At 41.6% G+C, this 22,253-nt stretch overlaps 1 protein-coding gene across 1 annotated transcript in view; it reads right to left on the minus strand.

Moving 5' to 3' along the window:
- Positions 1-1,043: 1,043 nt before the first annotated feature.
- ctnnb1 (catenin (cadherin-associated protein), beta 1) overlaps positions 1,044-22,253 on the minus strand; it is a 32,587-nt gene continuing 11,377 nt past the window's right edge. Inside the window, exons 2-16 of the mRNA XM_078199466.1 lie at positions 12,977-13,034; positions 10,817-11,044; positions 10,149-10,402; positions 9,665-9,903; positions 9,075-9,276; positions 8,854-8,998; positions 8,663-8,766; positions 7,939-8,277; positions 6,742-6,900; positions 6,535-6,654; positions 5,150-5,300; positions 4,264-4,385; positions 4,003-4,063; positions 2,260-2,486; positions 1,044-2,085 (exon numbers count right to left, since the gene is read on the minus strand). Coding sequence (XP_078055592.1) covers positions 2,278-2,486; positions 4,003-4,063; positions 4,264-4,385; positions 5,150-5,300; positions 6,535-6,654; positions 6,742-6,900; positions 7,939-8,277; positions 8,663-8,766; positions 8,854-8,998; positions 9,075-9,276; positions 9,665-9,903; positions 10,149-10,402; positions 10,817-11,044; positions 12,977-12,989 — 2,346 coding nt within the window. The 5' untranslated portion in view covers positions 12,990-13,034 and the 3' untranslated portion in view covers positions 1,044-2,085; positions 2,260-2,277. The remainder of the gene's footprint in view (positions 2,086-2,259; positions 2,487-4,002; positions 4,064-4,263; positions 4,386-5,149; positions 5,301-6,534; positions 6,655-6,741; positions 6,901-7,938; positions 8,278-8,662; positions 8,767-8,853; positions 8,999-9,074; positions 9,277-9,664; positions 9,904-10,148; positions 10,403-10,816; positions 11,045-12,976; positions 13,035-22,253) is intronic.

Here is a 22,253-nt window from a genome sequence, read left to right on the forward strand (position 1 = left end):
AGTCTTATTCAGGTGTACAATGACAGAAATTACAAGTGATTGATATCCTTCTAGATTCACCCTCTATGAAATGTAATGGGACAGTCCCCAAATTTGCCCATCTCCATTATTAATTTGAACCTTTTCATTAACCAGTGCTTAAGAAGAATACTGAAGCTGTCATTTAGCTATGTGTCCATTCCTTCACCAGACTGGGGGGTGGGGGGGCAGGGAGAAGGGAGGGAGAAAAGGCAAACTGAAACAAGCAAGTGTTGAGTAAGAACCATGGCTACTCTTTTCACCCACACCATGCCACTCCGATGCAAAGACCAATTGCACTTATACGGCCGATGACAAGTAATTAACTTAAAAAGTCAGTGCATCTCTTTCTCTGTCATTATCCAAAGACCAGAGTTACATGGACATCACAATCCTATAGTTCCCCACAGCCATTTTCATAGTCCAAGTACGAGCCACAATATAACAGTGCCTGAAGTGTGGCCCATGGGCACATATGGACATTAAGTTCAAGCATCTCAATCCAATTACTGATTTCTTATTTGAATTTAATGGGCTTGGGGAGATTCAAAGAGTATGATACTTGCTGTTACCTCTGGTTTTATCTATTAGAGTCTGTGTACTAAGATCTGGATCAGTAGCTTGAGATAATTGTTAATTTTTTTTGAACATGGATTTAAAAGCACACATGGCTTCATAGTCACACTGGTGCAACCCATGAAAATAAAGCTTAGGTACCCCAGGATTAATACAATTGTTCTGAGCCTCTACATGTGTGCAGCCCCAGTAGCACCCCCCCTCCCCCTTCTAGTCAAGAGCTACCAGGAACAGAAGCGTCATGCTTTACCCATCTGCACATTATGTGGCCCATTGACTGCTAAGGCTTACTGAAGGATTTGAATGGAAGCCAGCAAACACCATCCCAAAATGTATTGTCTACATGCTGCCCCTATTGACCAAGACATTAGGTGGTAGACTAATCTGATAAAAGATGTTTGCAAACATTTGCGTTTCGGAAGAAAAACAGCTGTCATTAACAACTCTGGTCAAGTAAAAATGAATTTTAATGTGACTTTAAAATATCCAAGAATGTTTGACAACAGAACTTGCCATGCAAGTCAATGCCCCTTTAAAATAAAATGACCATAAGAAATTCAGTGCATGAATGAAGCATCCTATAGAAAGATTTTGGGAATTTTCAACCTTTTTTTATTCAATCAACTTATACATACTTGAAATTTATGTAAGAGGAGACAAAATTTCTTAAACTATATATAAACTTAATATTGGCGCTCTAGTAATTAAGTCACACACAAAAAAATGAAATAAGTCCAGTTTAATTCTGTTTCTACAACCGCATATTTCCAAGAAGCATCTGCATTGCAGGATACAATAGATTTGGGGGAGGGGTGGAGGAGTGTCCTCTCATTAAACTATTACAACCACTGCAGAAATGACAGTTCTACTGCGCCCTCCCAAAAATCCCGAGGAAGAAGCAATATTGATCAAACACGTTTTATTTCACCTGCTTGCATTTCTCAGCGTATTAAAAGTAACCGCAAGTGGACTTTCATCTAATTTCACATTTTTTTAATACAAAAGCTACACAGTGTTACACTTCAGAATACAATTAAATCTATTATGAATTAGTGCTCTACACAATTACTTCAGTTATTAAAAATCAAGGACGGCTATAACATTGCCACTATAACTTAACACTACAATACTATGTTAAAAGGAATATCATTTACTACTCTATTCTACTTCAAAGCAAGCTACATCAGTACCATTACAGAGATTTTTAAAAAATAATAAAAAAATGTTAACAGGCAAGGCTAGAGTTTTTAATAAGTTCCATCTCTTGATCCAATCTTGAGCGTTCTTCAAAGTAGGCAGCCATTTCCAAATCCATTCCCTCCAATACTCCTCGACCAAAAGGACCAGAACAAAAAGTTTACTTTGACTGTTCCCATAGGAAACTCAGCTTTTTGTTAGTGTCAGGCACTTTCTGAGAAACTAGCCCACCCCTCGAGCCCTCTCAGCAATCCTACAGGCCAATCACAATGCAAGTTCATTCAGACAGTATAACTGCAGAAAAGAAAAGAAAACTTGGTAACTACTCAGCACGAGAACAAAAGGTGACAAGTGTCAATTTTAGTCAAATTTTACCTAAAAATTGCAAGTGGAAATTGTAATGGTGCAGCAATGGTGAAAAATTAGTTAATGCAATTAATAACTCTCCAGCCTTTTACATGTCCGTACCTATTATGCAGATTATATTTACAAGTCTGTATCAAACCAGGCCAGCTGATTACTGTCACCTGGGGGGAGCCCATCCATCAAGTCCTGGGCATGTCCAAGGTCTGGCAGCCCATCAACCGGGTATTCAGCACCGGGGTGGTGACCACCCATGTCATGCTCCATCATCGGGTCAATACCCATGGTGTCCTGTCCATATCCTCCTGGATGGTAAGAGCGAAAACTAGGATCTATACTCTCAGAATGGTAGGGGAAGCAAAAAGGGAAATGGGTTAAGCAGGGGGCGTGGGAGGGGGTAAGATGGGGGGGAATAAAAGCAGAATGAGAACAAATGTGAGGCAATAAAAAAACACAGCAACTATCAAAGTGTGAGAACACATTTCATATCCTCCAGCTTCTAGCTGCTCTGCCAAGTTAAAAAGCATGAAAGGCCAAGGCCTCATTCATTACTCAACAGTTACTGCATTGTTCAAATACAACAGCCTTTTCTTTTGGAAAGTGGCTGCACAGATACAAAGCACATTGTTGTCAGCAGCATACCAGTGATTCAATAAACCATACCAACTATATACAGGGGAGGCATGCACGGTGAATTATTCAAAGACCAAAGGAGTACTCTTACAATACAAATATGAAAACTTGTGCTAATCACGAGGGCTGCTGGAAAAAAAAAGTCAGTTCCTTAAAGTCAGCAACTTCTTGCAGTCTTCAGTAACTTCTGAAACTATTCCGCTTCCAGACATTTCAAATTTAACACGGAGTTAGGAATCTAGATTTGTGAAGATTGAAACCTTAATCAGTATCTTTCCACAAAGAAAACCATCTGCTGCTCATGAACACCAGTTTGTTACCATTTCCAAAGTACTTCACTTGCACCTTTAATAAAAGGGCACCATTAAATTGAGGGTTCCAATGCAAGCCTGAGTCTTTCAGATTTCAGTTTACCCAAATTACTCCATTTATATTCTGCTGAAGCATAATCCATATCCCCCGTTTCTTTTACATTTCTCTCTAGTTTATCTTTCCATCCACCTCCTCTGTCACTGTTCAGTATCTGCCTGTCAATGTTTTAAAACTGCATTCCTTTGATATCCGACTCGAGTATTTCTCCTAATTGGTCTCCATCTCCTACATTAAAAAGGGAAGGCCCAATCCTACTCGAATCATGGCTCGCAAATCTTCTGGAATCTGATTGACTGAGACATGGAGCTGGCTACAATTTCTGAACAATAGCTTTAAAAAACAACTTTTGTCAAGCAAATCCAAAGTACTCATTTTAAAGAATGCATACTTAGTGATAAACCTTCTCGCAGCATTACTTTGCTGTCTGAATAACGTAAAACTCATTCAACTTCACATTCAAATGCTAGGCTCTGCAAAATGGCGCAGGGGGGGATTTTGTACAGCTCCACTGCGCAGCCCTGCATTCAGGCAAAGCCTCAGGAAGTTGCCTTAAAGTGGATCTTCATTTGCCACTGTTCCCAGTTGTTCAATTGTTAAACCAGGGGCCTGCATGAGCTGCTGTTATCACCTCCCATGCCGAACAGGCTGCGCGAATTAGATGTGTAACCACTTAAAAATAATTTCTAGCTCAGCTATTTATTTATTGTTCACAAACCTCAGCAATGCAATAACAGAACTTATAGCAATTTGCTGAATTCTATTTCTCTAAACTATTTAAATACTAACACCGTTGTTCCTTCTGAACTAAACTGCATAAAAAACACCAGGATAAAGATGACATACCATCTGAACGGTATCCAAGAGGTTCACCTTGGCCTCCCATGTCAATTCCAAGATCTCCTGCCTGTTTCGAACAAAGTTTTGAAAAAGCCAAATTATATTTGTCTTTCAACAATGCCTCCTCAAGCATTTCTGTGCACACTCATACAACAGACTAGCACACTATGGGACAATCTTAAATCAAATATCTTTAGTTTTAAAATACTGAAAGTTAAATATTCTTCAGGAAAATCAACATGCGCAAGCTGCCCCTGGGAAGCTCACCTCATTCCAGGTCATAGGCTCAGTTCTGAACAGCGAGCTTGTAAGTTCAACAGAGAGACGTTTCTTATAATCCTGTGGTTTGTCTTCAGACATACGGAACAATACTGCTGCAGCATAGGTGGCTATACAAGTACAAATTAAACTGTGTTACAGTTTATATTTTTATCCTGTTTGACATATTCAACACAAGCTCCAAGTATCAGTTCCAAGAAGATTTTAACCCACGCACACTCTTGGGAACAATCTGAACAAATGCAAAGAAACCAGAGATAACGTACATCTTACATCACAGGGAACAGCCAAAAATGAAAAGGCAGCCACTCTGGATTATAAAAACAAATGGTCGGATGTAAAATATTGCAAATGCTGAAAGCTAAAATAAAAACAACGCTGGATATGCTCAGTGCATCAGTGTAGAAAGAAATGGGAGTTAATGCTTCAGATTTCAATAGAAGGTAGTTGAGCTGAAACATCAACACTTTCTCTCTCCACAGGTGCTGCCGGGCCTGCCGAGTATTTCCAAACACTTGTATTGATAGTTTGTTGCTTTGGATTTGTGGTGGTGTGCGATCCAGAATTTTAAGTCAGTGCCAGTATCAGCTTAGTCTATTGATGGCCACATTATGCTGGCATCGGCCATAGATTAAATGGCCTGAAATCTAGTACCATCCACCTTTGGAACTTTGTTCCAATAGCAAATTCACATTAGGTCAGTGGAATTCTTGGTGCTTTTGCGCACACCAATTATACAACAGACACGTTAGATTGGATCAAGAGGTTTCAATCATTCTCTCTCTCTTACACAGGCTTTGTACAGACATTAGCTGCCAAATCTCATTAATCATGCACCCATTATTCAATAAGTTTGCCATTTCGTTATACTCACCAACACCTTCATTTCTGGAGTGCAGCAGCTCTGTCAGAGGAGCTGTGGCCCCTTCAGCCTCAATGGCTTCAGCTGCTTCCTTATCCTGTGCCAATTCACAGAGTACACCGGCAGCCACCCGCTGGATATTCTCAATTGGAGAGTACAGTAGCTACAAGACAAAAGTTTATAACTAAGCCTGTGGATTTTTACATTTGATGTGCTATTGTACCTTGCATTGTAATGAAGTTAGAATCTAATTTTAAACAAACCTGCATCAATTGTCAAGTGGTTCACCAATTATTTTTGGATGCAGCAATCCAGTAAAAGTAGCAGAATCCATTTCCAGTCCCAAAGCAGATAGAACATAGAACAGTACAGCACAGAACAGGCCCTTCGGCCCACGATGTTGTGCCGACCTTCATCTGAAACCAAGATCAAGCTATCCCACTCCCTACCATCCTGGTGTGCTCCATGTGCCTATCCAATAACCGCTTAAATGTTCCTAAAGTGTCTGACTCCACTACAGAAGCAATTTCTTGTGATACCTACATCTCCTTCCCAACTTACACACAATAGCTGTTTTTATTTTAAACATCTTCATTAAACTAAGATTCTGTTCACATCCCATGACAATACTGCAAAGAATAGCAAGGGAGTTATCTGCAATGGCCTGCCCATTACTTATCCCTTCAGTCAACATCCTTAAGAATAGCTTGCCTGGCTATTATAATATTTCTGCCTATGGGTGCTAGCTGTGTACAAAATGAGCTATCACGCTTCCTACATTACAACTGTGGCTACACTTCAAAAGAACTAAATTGGTTCTGAAGTGCTTTGCAACAAGGTTGCAAAAGGTGCTATAGAAATGCAAGTCTTTCTTTCTAGGTTTCAGGGGAATTGAGCAGGCTTATAAGTGGAAAAGTAGGGTGCTTTCTATGCAGAGTGCTATTGACAATTGGACTATGTAAGTGGCTCCAGTGGAGTGCAGATTCACTACAAGAGTTCAAAATGGAAATAATGTTTAACACAAGACAGACATGTCAGCTGCCCAGATTCAGTAAGTTTATAGATACATGCATGCACCATACAGATTAGAAAAGGCAACGGTTCAATTTCTAGTCAGTGCTGAATTAGTTATGTCAGGTAGCTTGGGTTAGGAAAGGGGAGATGCAATGGTCAAAGTACTCGACTGATTGCTCTGCAGCAACACTCAAGGGAAGGACACTGGAGGAGCTGTATATGAATCAGGAATGAGGTTGAGCTCAACAAGTTCTTTACCACCATCCCCATGTGCCCTAAACACAAGCTTTCTGAGAACGATAATGGGCAGTTAAATTCCAGATTATGACCCATAATCCACTGGACAGAGTAGGCCAAGAAAGAAAGGATGCAAAATAAATTACCTGTACAAAGAGTGGAATGGTATTGAGTCCTCGAATAACAATCCTGTTGTGAACATCACGTGCAAGGATATGAAGGGCTCCGGTACAGCCTTCCACTATCTCCTCCATTCGGACACCCTCCTAGCAAATAAAAAGTCAGGGAAGATTCTAAATGCAGATGCCACTCTTTTGGAATACATCATTACAGATATTCCAGAATGTGATTACCACAAACTGCTGCTGTGTGCCTCCCATTGATGTGCGGCGCTGGGTGTCTTGGTGTGCCCTAACCAGCAGTTGAACCAATCTCGGAATGGCACCTTGCTCACGAAGTGGGGCATGGTTAGCTGGACACAAGGCCAGATTACGGATGAGACCAACAGTAGCCTAAAAGAGCAAACCACAGAAGGCATTAAATGTTCATACATGATAGTCTTGCAAATCCTTAAATATTCACAGGGCCAATTTGGGAAAAACAAATGCTGGCCTTGCAACCAACAATCACATCCTCTGGAGGAAAATAAATACAAGAGCACTATCGTTTCAAACAGGTCCCCAAAAGGGCTTTCAGATTCAGCAGCATAAGTGATGGATGGGAATCAATATTCCTCTACTTTTTTCTTCAGCATGCAGCTCCTTTAATTCTTTTGACCATCTACACATGCACAGGAATTTAAAGGGACCAACTTGCATATGGAGTGTTTCAGGTTGCTGCATGGTCACCTGGCAGTGCAGCTTAAGAGGGAACATTGCTGTGGGTTGAAATAAAGGAAACTTTTATTCTGGAACACATGATGGAAACTAGTCTCTGACTTCAGAGATTCTTCAGCCAAAGATATGCTTGAAGTTACAATGACAATAAAACAGATTTCTTAACTGTTAAAAATGTGATTTTTTTCCTATACCAGGTGAAAGTTTATAAACTATCCTCCCGAGTAAATGTTCTGAACCAGCCAGGAAACCTCAAGTTTCCATACAGACGCTTGATTTTCAGTGGGCTGGGGATAGGGCCCTTCAGGTAGCTTCAGGATCTGGGGGTTCAAAGATGTTCTCAGACATGGAAGGATCACTAGGATTCCTAATGAATAATCCTGCTGCACAAGTACATGCAGACACAGGGGAAAGAAAGGATCAGCTCTGTCACAAACTCTCTGCAGGTCAGATCATATCAACCTTACAAGTGGAAAATCAGAGTATTACAGGTCTGCTACTGCCCAAAGTAGATACCCCAATGCTTACTGTGGAAGAGAGAGACAAAGGGCAAGAAAATCTGACCACTAATTTTTGATGAAGCTCTACATTATAAAGCTAAGTGAACTAAAGGGGTGGGCTAGAAGATTGCTAAAAACACCATGAACAGCAAGTCCATCAGCTTTTCATAGCATTTAATATTTTCAGCTCAAGGAAAACATTCTGGGATATTACCTTAATCAAAGGCCAGTGCGATGGAGGGTGCAGGAGTTTAACCACCACAGGCAGCCCATAGTGGAGGCGTACAGCATTTTGGGCCATCTCTGCATCTTGATGTCTGCTTGTCAAATGACGAAGAGCACAAATGGCAGGTTCAGTGATGTCTTCTCTGTCACCAGCTCGGAGGACAGTGCGCACCAGAGCCTCAATACCACCAACCTGGCACACCATCATCTTGTTCTTGTAGTTATTACATGTCAAGTTAGAAAGTATACCTGCGGCACATGTCACAACATTAATATCATCTGATCCCAAGAGCTGGACAAGGGTTCCGAGGAGACCTTCCATTCCCTCCTGAAAATGAAAACGAAGCGGTATAAAAAAGACGCCCAAAATAATGAAATAGGATTCTCATTGGATTTCTGAATCATTACAGAAAATAAACTGACCTAAGCAGTGACGGCCAGAATACTAAAGCCAGTTCCTTTCAATATGATCTCCAATCCAATCATACCCACTTGTTTTTAATGCTCAGAACAGCAAAATCTACCCACTCCCAAATTCTCTCTGGGCAGTAGCATATTTCAGAAATCTAATCACTTGTGCAAAAGAATGCATTATTACACAGCCTTTTAAAAGCAAGTCAACTGTTCAGTGAAAAGAACGGCTAGGAGGCGACATAATCACCATTTAACAATGCATTTCCTTCCCTCATCCATACACAAACTAAAATAGTTACCTGCTTAGTAGCAGCATCTGACAGATTTCTCAGAGTCCAGAGACAGTTCTGAACAAGTCGCTGACTTGGGTCTGTAAGATGGAGTCCAAGAGCCTGCATGCCACCTGATAAGGAGTGGAAAGTAGTTTAAAAGTTGCTATTTGTCTGAAGTCAACAGGAATAAATCCAGAAAGGCTCCAGCTTCCACTCACCAGCTTCCACTATTGCAGGTTTGTTACTGGAGCAAACAGACAGAACTTTGAGCACTCGGCTGGTGGTCCACAACAATTTTTCATAAGTATAGGTCCTCATGATGTTCACAAGTGCCTGGGGCCCTCCACTTGCCAGAATGATCAACTATAGAATAAAACAGTCTTTTAGTACAATTGAGGCTAACAAGTGTTACATATAAAAATATGTTTTTATATCTTACTTTGCTTTCTTGGTTGCCATACGCCAATATCTGAAGGCAATCTGTTGTGATGGCCAAAAATTTGACATTGGTCTTATTTAGCAAGGCAACCATCTTCTGCAGCCCACCAGCCAGACGCACTGCCATCTTGGCTCCTTCCTGGTGAAGCAACAGGTTGTGAAGGGTTGTTATGGCATAGAATAGGACAGAATCCACTGGAGACCTACAAAGATGATAGGAAAATGACTTCAGTCTATTAAACATACCCAATTAGATGCTGTGAAATCAAGTGCAAACAAAATCTTCCGGATTCAATAATTAAAAGAATTTGAAAGCAGCTCAATTAAAAATATTAAGTATTTATTTTTTGAGCAAAGGCTCAACCCATTATAAAGCTGAGGTAATCAACATTTTTTTAAAAGAGAAATCAATCACGAGGAGGTGCAGATCAAACAAACGGATGCTCTGATTTCCTCCCTAATGGGGAGTAGTACTTGGCTTCTTCTCATACTCAGAGAATCTCTGGCACAAACCAGAACCCCAACCTTTCTGTGCCAAAACGTACACAGGTTCAATATAAACTAACACCAGTCCAGAGTCTTAACACCCACCCGAGCATTTTCACCAGGGCTGGGATGCCTCCAGATTTGAAGATAGCCAGCAATCCCTCACGATGGTGGGACAGGTTATGCAGAGTTCCAGCTGTGCAGCGCGCAGTCTCCACATCATTGGTATTCTGCATGGTGCGGACAATAGCAGACACCATCTGAGGAGAACGCATAATGGCATGGCGAGAGGCTTCTTTCTTTGACAGTTGATGAACCATCACGGCAGCTTTGTTTACTACAACCTAAAACAGAAGTGGGGAGGGGGTGAAAAGAAAAGTCAGTATACAATAAATACCAGACCTGGAGAGTTCAGGTTGTAAAGCTTTACATTGTTATAGTTAGAGGAATTTACAAAAATAGTACCAGCTTTAATTCGGATGTAAAATTACTTCACTAAACGCAGCGACTAAGACTTGAATATTTAGACTGATAAACCCATGACAAAAACGACCGCTGAGGCTCAATTGTTCTGTACAAATTCCTCTACCTGGTCCTCATCATTGAGCAGTTTTGTCAGTTCGGGGATAGCACGGGTAGCCAGTTCTGCATCATCCTGATAGTTGATTAGGTTAACAACAGCATGCTTCAGCATCTGTGATGGTTCAGCCAAGCGCTGCACGTTGGTTGGGTGAGCAGCATCAAACTGTGTTGAGGGGATCTGCATGCCTTCATCCAATGTTTCAGGAAACATGGCAGCACGAACCCTCTGAGCTCTTGTCATAGCATACTGTCCATCAATATCTAAAACAGGATAAAACAATCACAAACCAAATAGATAAAAATCAAATCTTACTGTCCATGACTATCACTGTATTCAAGATTAATACATTCAGAGAAAGGTCACAGTGCAGAAAGAGACCATTCTGCCCTTCATGCCTGCATGGCCAAAAACAGAGAAAATAAACTAGCCGTTCACTTTAGCCTTGCAGGTTACAGCACTTCAGATGCAGATAAAGTTATCTTTTAATGAAAAATATCAAGGTTGGATTCATTCCTCCATGTACTTAAACAAGGGGGGGGGGGGGAAATCAGCATCATAGGTACTTTGCAGCACAAACCTATTAACTATTTACATATTCCAATTTACTCTGAGTCCAAGTACAAGATTCATAAACAGTTGAAAACATTTTTTAAATTTAAAAATCAGAGACTTACCAGTTACTTGCTCTGGTGTAAAGGACTGAGAGAAACCTTGCTCCCATTCGTATAGCACTTGGCTGGTATCCACTTCTTCCTCTTCTGGATTGCCCTTTCCACTCAGTGAAGGAGCTGTAGTTGTGGCTCCAGAGTGAATACCTGAGTCCAAGTACGACTGCTGCTGCCAGTGACTGACCTGGGCTTTACGGTCTGGCTCCATCGCCATGTCCAGCTCCATTAAATCAGCTATTGTCAGGGGGAGAAGGCAGAAATTGAGCTTTTAACATGCATTAATTTATTCAACAATATGCAGCCTCTGGCTATTACCTATCAGGTCAGAGTATCTCCAGCAATGGCAACCTCTGCTGGCCTACAATTGCGCTAGAGTCACTTGAGGATCGGTCCTTTACCCTCTCCTTTTCCCTGTCTGCATGCTGGTTGCCCCTTGATGGCATTATCCGAAAATACAAGGCGAAGTTTCACCTACACAATATAACATGCAGTTCTGCTTCTCCATCACCTTTATACCCTGCTTTTGTCGTCAAGTTGCTTGTCTGACGCCACTCTTGGGATAAGGCAACTTCTTCCAGTTCAATACTAGGAAGAGCGAAGCCATCAGTTTCTGCTCTGTTCACTTGCTACTAGTTCAACCCCAGTCCTTGGCTGGAGCTGCCTGCAAGCTCAGCATCAATTTCCAAGCCCAGCATCAATTTCCAAGCCCATATATTCCACCACAAAAACTGCCTACTGCTAACACCATTGCCTGCTTCTGCCTTCAGCCACTCAACAATCAACCATGCCTTTATCAATTTCAGGTTTGACTATTCCAATGCTCTCGGCAGCCTCCCATTTTGCAACCAAAAACTTTAAACTTTCACTAGATGCAACATAAATGCACGTTGCAATTTTCATCCATTTGAAAAATGATGGATCATTCTACGTCCATTCATGCTAATTTTCTGGGCGGCACAGTAGTTAGCACTGCTGCCTCAGTGCCAGGGACCCAGGTTCGCTTCCCAGATGGGATCACTGTGTGGAGTCTGCACATTCTCCCTGCGTCTGCGCGAGTTTCCTACGGGTGCTCCGGTTTCCTCCCACAGTCCAAAGATGTGCTGGTTAGATGCATTGGCCATGCTAAATTCTCCCTCCGTGTACCTGAACAGCCGGAGTGTGGCGACTAGGAGATTTTCACAGTAACTTCATTGCAGTGTTAATGTTAGCCTACTTGCGCCGAATAAATAAAAAATAAACTGCTTTGAAACGTTCAAATAATATCACTCAAGTTGGTACTACAAGTATCTCATGTAATAGCAAACTGACCATGGCTTGTGATACTCTCCCAAGTGGATATACTTTGTCTCATGAACCAGGTAAATAAGTCAATGTATCTACTCATTATGCACAGTAAGGAGTCTAACAACACCAGGTTAATTTGGTAGCAAACGCCACTAGCTTTCAGAGCGCTGCTCCTTCGTCAGGTGAGTGGGAGATCTGCTAACAAACAGCAAACAGGGCATATAAAGACACAAACTCAATTTACAGAATAATGAATAATGATTGGAATGTGAGTCTTTACAGCTAATCAAGTCTTAAAGGTACAGACAATGTGAGTGGAGAGAGCATTAAGCACAGGTTAAAGAGATGTGTATTGTCTCCAGACAGGACAGCCAGTGAGGTGAGGCAGTCCAACGCCGGCATCTCCACATCATGTCTACTCGTTATGGCCAGATTCCCTTCTACAGACTAGTGGCTTGAAAAGACTGCATCCATGTGCCCAAAGCAATATTTCAAAGTACTGAGCAGAACACAAAACATTTTAACATTCAAGAAAGACAAAATGTTACTTGTGGCTGTACAGCACTCGTTACCTTGTCGAGATCAGTATTCTGAATGGGTGGGTGGGGTACAGACTGAAAAAGTCTTTCTGCCTACAATCTGACCCAGTTTCCCAGGAAACATAGCTCTGACACATTCCAGGCTCTATTAGTCTCCAGCTGATCAACATTATTAAATAAATACACACCAGAAGGCATGTCAAGCAGAAATAGAAATGTTCATTTCATGTACACTAATATGAACACAAGCACTCAATCTGCCTTTGTGTGTCAAGGCCTTATGGAAATACTGAACATCTAGGGTCAGAAGAGCTGGTAAGGGAACAATACTTAAGATCTGTACCTGAGGTAGTCATCTTTTCAGTTCAATTCAGCCTCAACAGTCGTTTAACCTCCAAGACCTAAAATAAAGATGAAAACAGATTAAACTCAAAAAATTAACATTAAACACTACTTGAATTGTTGGCAATTTTAGAAATCAACAGCACAGTTCAGATTCTTGGACTATACAAGTGCATCAGTGGAGATAAACACTAAACCATTTTAGGATATTACTCCAGGGAACAGTTAACTACTTCATACACCGTTATGTAATGTAAATTTACATAAAACTAGATTTGCATTGAATACAATGAAGCCTCACTCAAGATTACCAAGTGAGCATAAATTCCCTTTAATACAATTCTTAAAACTACAATGATGGGTTGGTTTTAAAGCTGCCATATGTAACAGCATTAAATTCAGCATGAATTTTAAAAACGCTTGATTGCAAATGAAAAATGAGTAGCCTCAATTCACTTATGGAAGTTTTGAAACAAATTTAGAATGCAATCAAGTCTTAGACTCCTAGAGCAAGTGAAATAACAATTAATGAACTCCTAGCAGTATTAAAACGAGTACGTCTGCATTGATGGATCTCATGTTTACTGATGTGCTATAAAATTTGTGATTTGGCTTTCAAACATCTGAAAGATTAGTGTTGCCCTGGTCTTGTGGATATGAAGGATTAGTGGATAATGTCGCTCCTATTCCTGTTATATTAAAAATTTGTAAATTTAGTATAAAGGTAGCAACACAAGTAAGCATGGTTGATAAAACCAAAGTATATGCATTCCAGCTGTACCGCCAATTTAAGTGAACAAAATCCAGAAATAGATGCACCAAAAATGGCTGCTAGAGGTGTGCAGGTTAAGTGGATTAGCCATGATAAACGTGCAGGGTTATGGGGATAGAGCAGAGGGAAGGGCCAGGGTGGAATGCACTTAGAGAGTCAGCGCTCACATGATGGGCCAGGTGGCCTCTTTCTGCATTGTAGGGAATTACAAATCTTAATTTTTCCCTTTCTCCCACTACCCCATCTGCCAAGGTGCATGCACTCTGCTGAATGACAATCTTTAGATCATATTGCTACAGAATCCAGCCCACAATATACGATCATTTCTATGCCCACTGGAAATGTTTCTCCAATTTAAATGCACCTTTCGGATTCAGTTTTGGGTGCAGTCCCTACTGGCAATACTAAGTTAGTCATACCAGCAGACATTCTACACAAACATGCCAATTAACAAGAACCAAAGTTTTAAACCCTAGTTCTAATTGAATAAGCATGGAGATTGCCTGATTTTAGCTGTCCTCCTGTTGCCCAGAAAATAATTTATTTTGGGGAAACCAATTGCAGATTTGCCTTGCTATTCCCATCACCAATCTGTACCACAGTGAAACAATAAAATTTCAGCAGAAGCCAAGTATACGACGGCCATGACAATTCCAATCTCGAGGAAGCATTGCAACATTGCTGTATCACAGGACAAAGAATGATACAGCCGAAAGCAGTCACACAAATTTGACTGTTCATTGCTCGGAATGTGCTCAAACTTCTATCACAGCCTACCATATACGTGACAAATAGCTTAGCCGTAACCAGTTAGTCACCACTTCAGTGACAAACACTATCCCTATTAAAGGAGCACTGTGTTTTAGCTCATGACTTAAATCTTGTGGAAGAAATCCTCCAGTTCAAGGGGCTGTTGACACACAGCCAACTAAAATTTTGACGGCGGCCAAACTTGCCTTTTATTTTTAAAAATTCTTGGGATCTGGACATCCCAGCATTTATTGCTGTCCCTAATTGCCCTTGAGTGATTGGTAAGCCAACTACAAGAGCGGCTTGTCAGATCTTTCAGAGGACAATTACCAATCAACCACATTGCTGAGAGTTTGGAGTCACATGAGAACCAAACCCGGTCAGGACAGATTCCCTGTGTTGAAGAACATTAGAGAACCAGGTAGATTTTTAACACCAATCCACAGAAATACTACAGTGCAGAAGGAGGCCATTTGGCCCATCAAGTCTTCACTGACAACAATCCCACCTATCCCTGTAGCCCCACATATTTACCCTGCAAACCCCTCTAACCTACGCATCCCAGGGCACTAAGGGGCAATTTAGCATGGCCAATGCACCTAACCCACACATCTTTGGACTGTGGGAAGAAACCAGAGCACCCGGAGAAAACCCACACAATAGCAGGAAGAATGTGCAAACTCCACACAAGCAGTGACTCAAGCCGGGAATCAAACCCAGGTCACTGTAGCTGTGAGGCAGCAGTGTTTCATTTGTATTGAGACTTGCATTTTATCCCAGAGTTAAATAATCTAATTGAAATTCCACCAGTTACCATGGCACAGTGGCACGTGGGTTAGCACTGCTGCCTCAATACCAGGGACCTGGGTTCGATTCCCACAGTCCAAAGATGTGCAGGTTAGGTGGATTGGCCATGCTAAATTGCCCATGCCAAGGGGACTAGCTAGGATAAATGCATGGGGTTATGGGGATAGGGCCTGGATCAGTGGGATTGTGTCAGTACAGACTTGATGGGCCAAATGGCCCTTCTATGAGTTACGATCACGATGGGTTTGAACTTGTGCCCCTGAAGCATTAATATGGGCCCCTGCATTACTAGTGCAGTGACAATACCACTAAGCTACCACCTTCATTGTTCTTCATACAGTAAATTCTTAAAATTCACTCTACCCACAGAGAGGATCCAAGGAACTACCAACAGAACAACTGAAGAAACTTAGCACCAGCTGTGTCAATAGTTACAACTGCTCTCGGGATGTCTATATTTACAGTACAATAATTGTTAGGTTCCAGAATTTGAAACAATGGATAATTCAGCCAAATCTTAACTTTTTAAATATGGTGAAAGCCTGGAATTTGTTTTCAGAGGTGGCCAGTGTCACAAGTTTCCAAACTGAACTGGAATACTTGCAATGCCCAGAATAACCACTGAACTCATTAGGGTTTAAGCAGCATTTCTGGCAACAGCATATCAACAGTACCTGCCCAATATGGGTTGCACCCTATTGTCTTGAACCATGTAAATGACAGGCACGGCATGTCAATCAAAGAACCACAAGCTTAACATCAGTTGGCAACATGGTCAGATTTTAATATTTATCAATAGGCACGAGTCATACACAGAGCTTGCTTCTACACCAGCCTCACCAACACTTCCTTTTCCCTCTTTCGAAACTGTTTACTCTGTAGGCAACAGCAATCTCCCCATCATCCACCATTTTGTCCAAGTTTTTAACTGCTTTTCACAAGCACCTTCACAACAAACAGGCCATACACAAAAGCACACGTCTCATGTACCCTTTTCAGAAAAAGTTCACTGGGTGGAAATCCAAAATAGAAACCCGACTGATTTTCCTTTATCTCGCCCTGACAACACTAGGGCTCGGCATGCTGCCAGCTGCAATCAGATAACTAAGTAGAGGCTAGGAAACAATCACGAATGCCTCACGATTCCCATATAGCTCAGTAAGACCGTATTTGTCTACCAAACCACTGGGGAATTCACTGATCTATATTCAATTGTCATTAAATCTAAATTGCTCACCGAGGTGTCAAATGCAGTAACCTGTAACGTGCTGGGTCTGCTGAAGGACCCGTCGTGCAATTCCTGCAGATATTCCTATACCTGAAAATTGGGACGGCCAAAGCTATTGTCTTTACCACTGGCGCCATCCCCCTCACTAGCAAACTTTCTGATGCCAATCCAGGCCATTTGCAAACCTGTTGTCTCATTTGATCTGAGCTCACAATTCCCTGCCACTTAATTTCCTTCACATCTGTAACATCACCTGGTTCTGCCTACCTCAACTCATCTGTTGCCGAAACCCTCATCTTTGCCTTTGTCGGCTCTTAATTATTCAAACACTGATCAGCCCTCCTGCTCTAGGGGCCATAAACCTGAGGTCATCCAAAGCATTCCTGGTCCTTGCACTAACATTCAGCCTATACGCCCAGTCAAGCAACACCAAGTTTTATAGTTCTCACACTCACCCATGTCCTAATCCCTCCTATTTCTAATCTTTCCCAGCCCTACAGCCTTCCAAGATGTGTGCTCCTCCGACAAATGCCTTGGCTCTCTAAGCATGCGACTCCACCAATGGACAGGCAGCTGGGCCTAACGCTCTGGAACTCCACCTTTCCCACTTTAAGACTCTTAAAAGTGACCTCTTTGACCAGGCTTTTCGTCCAATATCTCATTGAATGTGTCAAATCTGGGGCACTAACATTTTTCAAGCGTCTTGGGTTGTTCTCCTATGTTAAATGCCAGGTACTATTGAAGGGGTGGGAGACGGAAAGAGGTTGGGAGAATAAGACATACTCTTGCAGAGAATGGTTTCCAACCAAAACATTAACCTACCCATAAATTACTGGAATGAGTATATCTCAATGGCAACAATACATTCCAGTTTTTTCTATTCTTTCGTGGGATGTGGGCATCACTGTCAGGGCCAAGATTTATTGCCCATCCCCAACTGATTTCCAATTGAGTGGTTTGCTAAGCCATTTCAGAGGGCATTTAAGAGTCAACTACATTGCTATGGATCTAGAGTCACATATAGGCCAGACCAGGTAAGTTTGGCAGGTTTCCTTCCCAGAGGATATTAGTGAACCAGATGGGTTTTTAACAGCAATTGACAATGGCTTCTTGGTTATTAGACCTTTAATGCCAGATTTTCATACCATCTGCCATGGTAGGATTCAAACCCAGGTCCCCAGAGCTCCACCCTGGGTTTCTGGATTAGTCCAATGAAATACCACCACCTCCCGACTTGGAAGTATTTTCATATTGCTGTCCACTTGCTGATTCCCAGAACAGGGAGCAACAGCAAGGCAAAGCTGTTAGAATATTTCAGCAGCAGAAAGTCCATTTTTCCCCCAGTGTTACCTTGGCTAATACAAACCTGATTGGAATGAATCTATTTCAGATGTTAACAATTCTCATTAAGCTACTCAACTTTCAGTGCACAACTCACTGGTCAAAAGATCTTGACATTGTGAGGCTGGTTCACAGGTGATCCAACTACAATCTTGTATTCAACTTCTCAAAAGATGTTTAAACTCGTGTCATGCAAAATTGTAAAGTATGCAGATTCTTCCTTCAGTCCTCAAAGTTAGGTAGCACCATTTCATTAATTACACTTGGAGTCAGTGGTGTTTTCTCTCTTGCGATTTACACCCAGATTCTATATTCCAATCCTATAAGTTTGCTTACAAATTCTGCTGCTTGCCCTTTGAAATATGCTTTGCAAGATGGATTCCTATTTTGTTTTTCTCCACTGCCCCATTTTACAGGGCTCAATTGCCTTTTGCTCAGTTTCCAATATTTGAGTTGGAAACCAGTTCAGCTGTTAAAGCATTCATTGTATGGTTAGCATTTACACAGCAAGGGCTTTCAATACCAAATTTCTGGCTTCATACCACTGAGCTGGGAAACCAGCAAAGTGAAGGCAGACAGCCAAAGGGGCTGTAGAGAGATAAAAGCCACTACACGTCTTTGAGTAGGGGCAATGAGGGTGGGTCACTGAACTGAAGGAGGAAGGGGACAGGAGCAGAAAAGCCAGAACATCAGTAACAGTATATTCTGAAATTTACAGACAAAGCAAGCCAGTCAGCCCCTCAAACCTATTTAACCACAACTGATCTGTATCATAACTATCAGCTCACTTTGTTCCTAACTGACAGAATAAAATTCTGAGTCTTGAAATTTTCCATTGACCTAACCTCAGTCTTTTGGGAAAAGTTGCAATTTTGACTGTAAAAACAATGCTACAGACAATCCACTAGTGTTGAGTTAAGCACGAGTGTTTCAGTTTGCCCCACTGAAACCCCGGTTGCAATGTAAAAGCGGCATAAATGTTATAGCTGTTCTCAAATGTCACAACTGTAACTTTTCTCTTTCAGAAACCTTTTTCTCAAATGTTCACGAGTTGTAGTGGCAAACAAAAGACCCCATTTACATGTGCCACTTTTTCTTTCTGAAGGGTCACAACTAAATGAAACTTAGCTACAAAATAAATTAAAACAAAAGGAAACTTGATAAAATAAAATCCATGTTGCTGGCATCTGAGAGAAACTCCACTCTGTGGGGCCCACAAGTGGCCAGCGTGCCCTCTACACACCCAACAGCGTGCAGCCAGGCAGCAGGAGCAGGCTCGGTCCTGCTGGGAATTTTTTCCAGTTTCTTTTTCCATTACACAATGTTTACCCTCTTGCACACATTCAGGAAGTAGCTACAGTTTAGGCAAATAAACCAACTTCTCTGCTCTGAATTTCGAATGAGCACTTAAACCAGGGCAGGAGGGTAGGAGTTAAACACCAACAAAAGCTCAATAGGAAATGAATGCAAATATTCATTAACCATGGCACTTGCTGATGTTTGACTGAGCAGGACAAAGGAACACATTAAATAGTGATTAACAAGGATGTCCTGGAGGCCCATCATTTCACACCACATTTTAACTAACAGACCAGCAGCCCGACACCAGCCTCACGCACATCAACCTGGTACTTTTAAAACCTACATATGAAACAATGTGATCCTTCAGAGACTGGAGAAAAACAATTTTTTCTATATTTAAAGCTAAGGATGTGAGACCAGAATGTCTAGCGTTTCAAAGCATCACCTTTATCTGTATATTGTGTTATGGCCTGTGCAAATGCAGCTAATTCTCAACATGCATTTTCATGGCCCAACATTTTGGCAGCCTGGCTTCAAGCACTGCTATATCAGCCATGCAAGCAACAACTTTGAACTTGTATAGTTTTGGATTATGGGAGTGCAAAGTAAAAAACCTACACAATAGAAATATTCTGGGTCTGTGAAGTTGATCGGTGTAGGATATTAAAGTAGACTATAATTGGCTTCAGTGTCCACATTAAGAGGGAACCGCTCCCACATAAATTATGTCAGTGACTCCTGCCTGAACATTGTGTGAACACCGTACAATAGGATCAGGTCAATTGTGGTGCTCTATTGCAAGAAAATAACTTGCCAACCTTATTTGTCAAATCTTAAGAATGTTTAGACACCATTCATGTAAAGCAGTCCTTCCAAGTCTATTAAGCTGTTTACACATTAGTCCACAAAGGAGAGTTTTGTTTTAAAAAGCTTCAGGCTCCAGCATTCCCAAAAGAACTGGGAATGCTGTCACACTTTAAACTGCTGATCACAATGTGCACTGATATGGCCTTTAAAGTATCCCAAAATACACAAGGGGAAACTGGGCAGACATTCCCTAGTGCATCTCTTTAACCAAGCAAAAGAGATGCACTTTGCAGAGTGCATAGTGGTTTGGGAGAAAGCAAGCTTGGGAAAGGTGTTCAAAGAGTAGCACCAATGTTATGGAAATCCTCACCAAACAGGAGCCTGGGAAAATGACGTATTTGATAAAGTACTGTAGGGGTAAAAAGTAGGAAGTCTCACAGCACCAGGTTGAAGTCCAACAGGTTTATTTGGTAGCACAAGCCACTAGCTTTCGGAGCGCTGCTCCTTCATCAGGTGAGTGGGATTTCAGTTCACAAACAGGGCATATAAAAACACAAACTCAATTTACAAATATTTGTGTTTGTGTGTCTTTATATGCCCTGTGAACTGTGTTTATCCCAGTCCAACGCCAGCATCTCCACATCTTAAGGTAGAAAGTGGCAAGCCTCTGCAGGATTTTGCATGCAAATATTGGGGTGGGGAAGAGACTGTCTACAAACTTAATGGCAGCACCGTGGTTAGCACTGCTGCCTCTCAGCGCCAGGGACCCAGGTTCGATTCCCGGCTTGAGTCACTGTCTGTGCAGAGGCTGCACGTTCTCCCAATGTCTGCGTGGGTTTCCTCCCACACTCTGAAAGACGTGCTGGTTAGGTGTACCGGCCATGCTAAATTCTCCTTCAGTGTACCCAAACAGGCGCTGAAGTGTGGGATTTTCACAGTAACTTCATTGCAGTGTTAATGTAAGCCTACTTGTGATACTAATTTAAGAATCTTTGACCTCAAGATGAACCTTCAGCCACATACCACCTCTCCCTATCCTGCCACTCAGTCTAATCACTGGTATTCCCTCCCTAAACCTTTCCACTTCCCTCTTCTCATTTTCCACCTTTAATCCACTCATTAAAACTTTGATGAACCTTTCTGGTCTTTTGACAGTTTTCCCTTATGTGGATCAGTGTAATTTTGTTTCTGAAGCACTGTGGACATCTTAAGTTAAAGGTGCTGTATAAATACATGTTGTTGTGATTTATTGGACAGGACAGAGCATTATATAATTGAGCTCAAGGAGCATGGGAATCAGGAAACCAGAAGGGTAACCTGGGCATCAAGATACCACCAAGAGATTCATAATTCAGAGTGGAGGCGATAGCAAAGCTGAGTAATGTGATAGTGCATATGAATGCAATTCTAGTTTGAACAGTTATGTTCAGTAGTGAGGATGGACTTTGTGCAGTATTATTTTTAGCTGCAATTAAAATGATAGTTTCTGCCTTCAGTATAAGGATAGCATTGGAAACTGTCTTGTCGACAAAGCATAAGCCAGGTTAAGAGGTTTGAACAGGAAGTTGCAGAAGAAATTAAATTTGAGGAGGTTACACACATTCCAGGAACCTTTGGGCAAGAAAGGTCCAAATCGAAATTGGAGAGGCTGCCAGAATAAGGCTGAATTTTCAAAAGAAAGTTGGTGACCATATTAAAAGATCCACCAACAATACTGGCAAACACGAGGGTCAGGAATTGTACAAGAGATCAGACTGGGGTGAATGAGGAATCATGGGACCAGGTGTTGTATCTCATGAACTTGGGGAATTGATAAAAATTGCAAACTGACAAGATCTAGTTTAGGATGAAGGTGTGGCTTTGGGTGAGAGGGGAAGGGTTAAGGCCAGAAGGATACATTGTGTACATGGTCTGTCTTGGTGGAAGATACTTGATGCACTCCAAGTCTGTGGCTCCCAGGCACAACAAGAGTGCTAAAATTGGGAAAACTGTGCCATGTTTAACAACTGTGTTAAATGGGACAATATATATGGTTGTGATCTGACAGGTCAGAGACAGAGAAAAGGGAGTTAAGAGTTTGAATTGGTAAGAGTTGAGGAAACATTTTCTCAATGGCAAAGGACAATGCTAATAGAAACATGTAGGGAGAGGTTAAGGGAACACATCAAGAGGGAAGCTAACATGGCTGAAGTCAGGTAATTAATAAAAGTACATAAACTGCAAGACAAAGAATATCTTACCATGGGATTTGTGATAAAAGCAATGCCAGAA

Source organism: Mustelus asterias, chromosome 2 (assembly GCF_964213995.1).
Source record: "Mustelus asterias chromosome 2, sMusAst1.hap1.1, whole genome shotgun sequence".
Lineage (NCBI taxonomy): Eukaryota > Metazoa > Chordata > Chondrichthyes > Carcharhiniformes > Triakidae > Mustelus > Mustelus asterias.